This window comes from Larimichthys crocea, unplaced genomic scaffold (genome assembly GCF_000972845.2).
Source record: "Larimichthys crocea isolate SSNF unplaced genomic scaffold, L_crocea_2.0 scaffold32154, whole genome shotgun sequence".
NCBI lineage: Eukaryota > Metazoa > Chordata > Actinopteri > Sciaenidae > Larimichthys > Larimichthys crocea.
The window spans coordinates 1-605 of record NW_020854236.1 but is presented as its reverse complement, the minus strand read 5'-3'; the positions used below and the strand labels follow the sequence as shown (position 1 = coordinate 605).

General features: G+C 48.4%; 1 protein-coding gene across 1 annotated transcript; it reads right to left on the bottom strand.

Annotated features, from left to right (window-relative positions):
* Positions 1-16: 16 nt before the first annotated feature.
* Positions 17-448, bottom strand: LOC113744939 (ribosome biogenesis protein wdr12-like). Its single transcript, XM_027276157.1, has 2 exons — positions 311-448; positions 17-226 (listed from the first exon to the last, which is right to left on the bottom strand). The coding sequence occupies exons 1-2, from the start codon at positions 363-365 to the stop codon at positions 18-20; spliced, it is 264 nt and encodes an 87-aa protein (XP_027131958.1). The 5' UTR covers positions 366-448; the 3' UTR covers position 17.
* Positions 449-605: the final 157 nt, after the last annotated feature.

The window sequence follows — 605 nt, the reverse complement described above, 5'->3', positions numbered from 1 at the left end:
AACAACCGCGAAAGCTCTTAAATCTGTTCCTCCTCTTTCTTTACACTCCTTTCTACTCCATCACTCTTTACCTTTGAGCCGGTGGGGTCCGTGGCGACAGTGTCGACGCTCCCCGTGTGTCCCCGACAGCAGTGTCTCGCTTTCACCTTGTTCTTCTCGGAGTTCCACTCCCACAGCAGGATGGTTTGGTCCAGAGAGGCCGTCAGAAGCAGAGAGGTCAGACCGTCTGCACACAAATGTCAACGCACGTTTTAGGAAAAGTTGTCATCATTACTAGCAGAGTGAATGTGTGCCCGTTTATCCTGCTCACCTCTTTTGACCCAGGCTACATCTTTGACCACATCTGTGTGTCCGGCCACTGTCATCACCGCCTTGCCCTCCACAGACCAGATCCTGGCCGTCTTGTCGTATGAGCCTGTTAGGATCCTGCAAAAAAAAAACAATGAATTAGGGGTGGGCGATATATCGAATATACTCGATATATCGCAGCTTGTTCTACATGAGATGTATGAAATGACTATATCGCGACCATCGAGTACTTGTCACGTAAATGTTTTAAGCTGTCTGCATTTAATTCTCAGAGTTTTGCCTGTCACTCACTCCTG

Excerpts from the sequence above, each read along its gene's own strand:
- LOC113744939 (XM_027276157.1), bottom strand. The coding sequence starts at position 365 with ATGACAGTGGCCGGACACACAGATGTGGTCAAAGATGTAGCCTGGGTC. Across the intron at positions 227-310 it reads TGTAGCCTGGGTCAAAAGAG|ACGGTCTGACCTCTCTGCTT; the intron begins GTGAGCAGGATA and ends ATTTGTGTGCAG.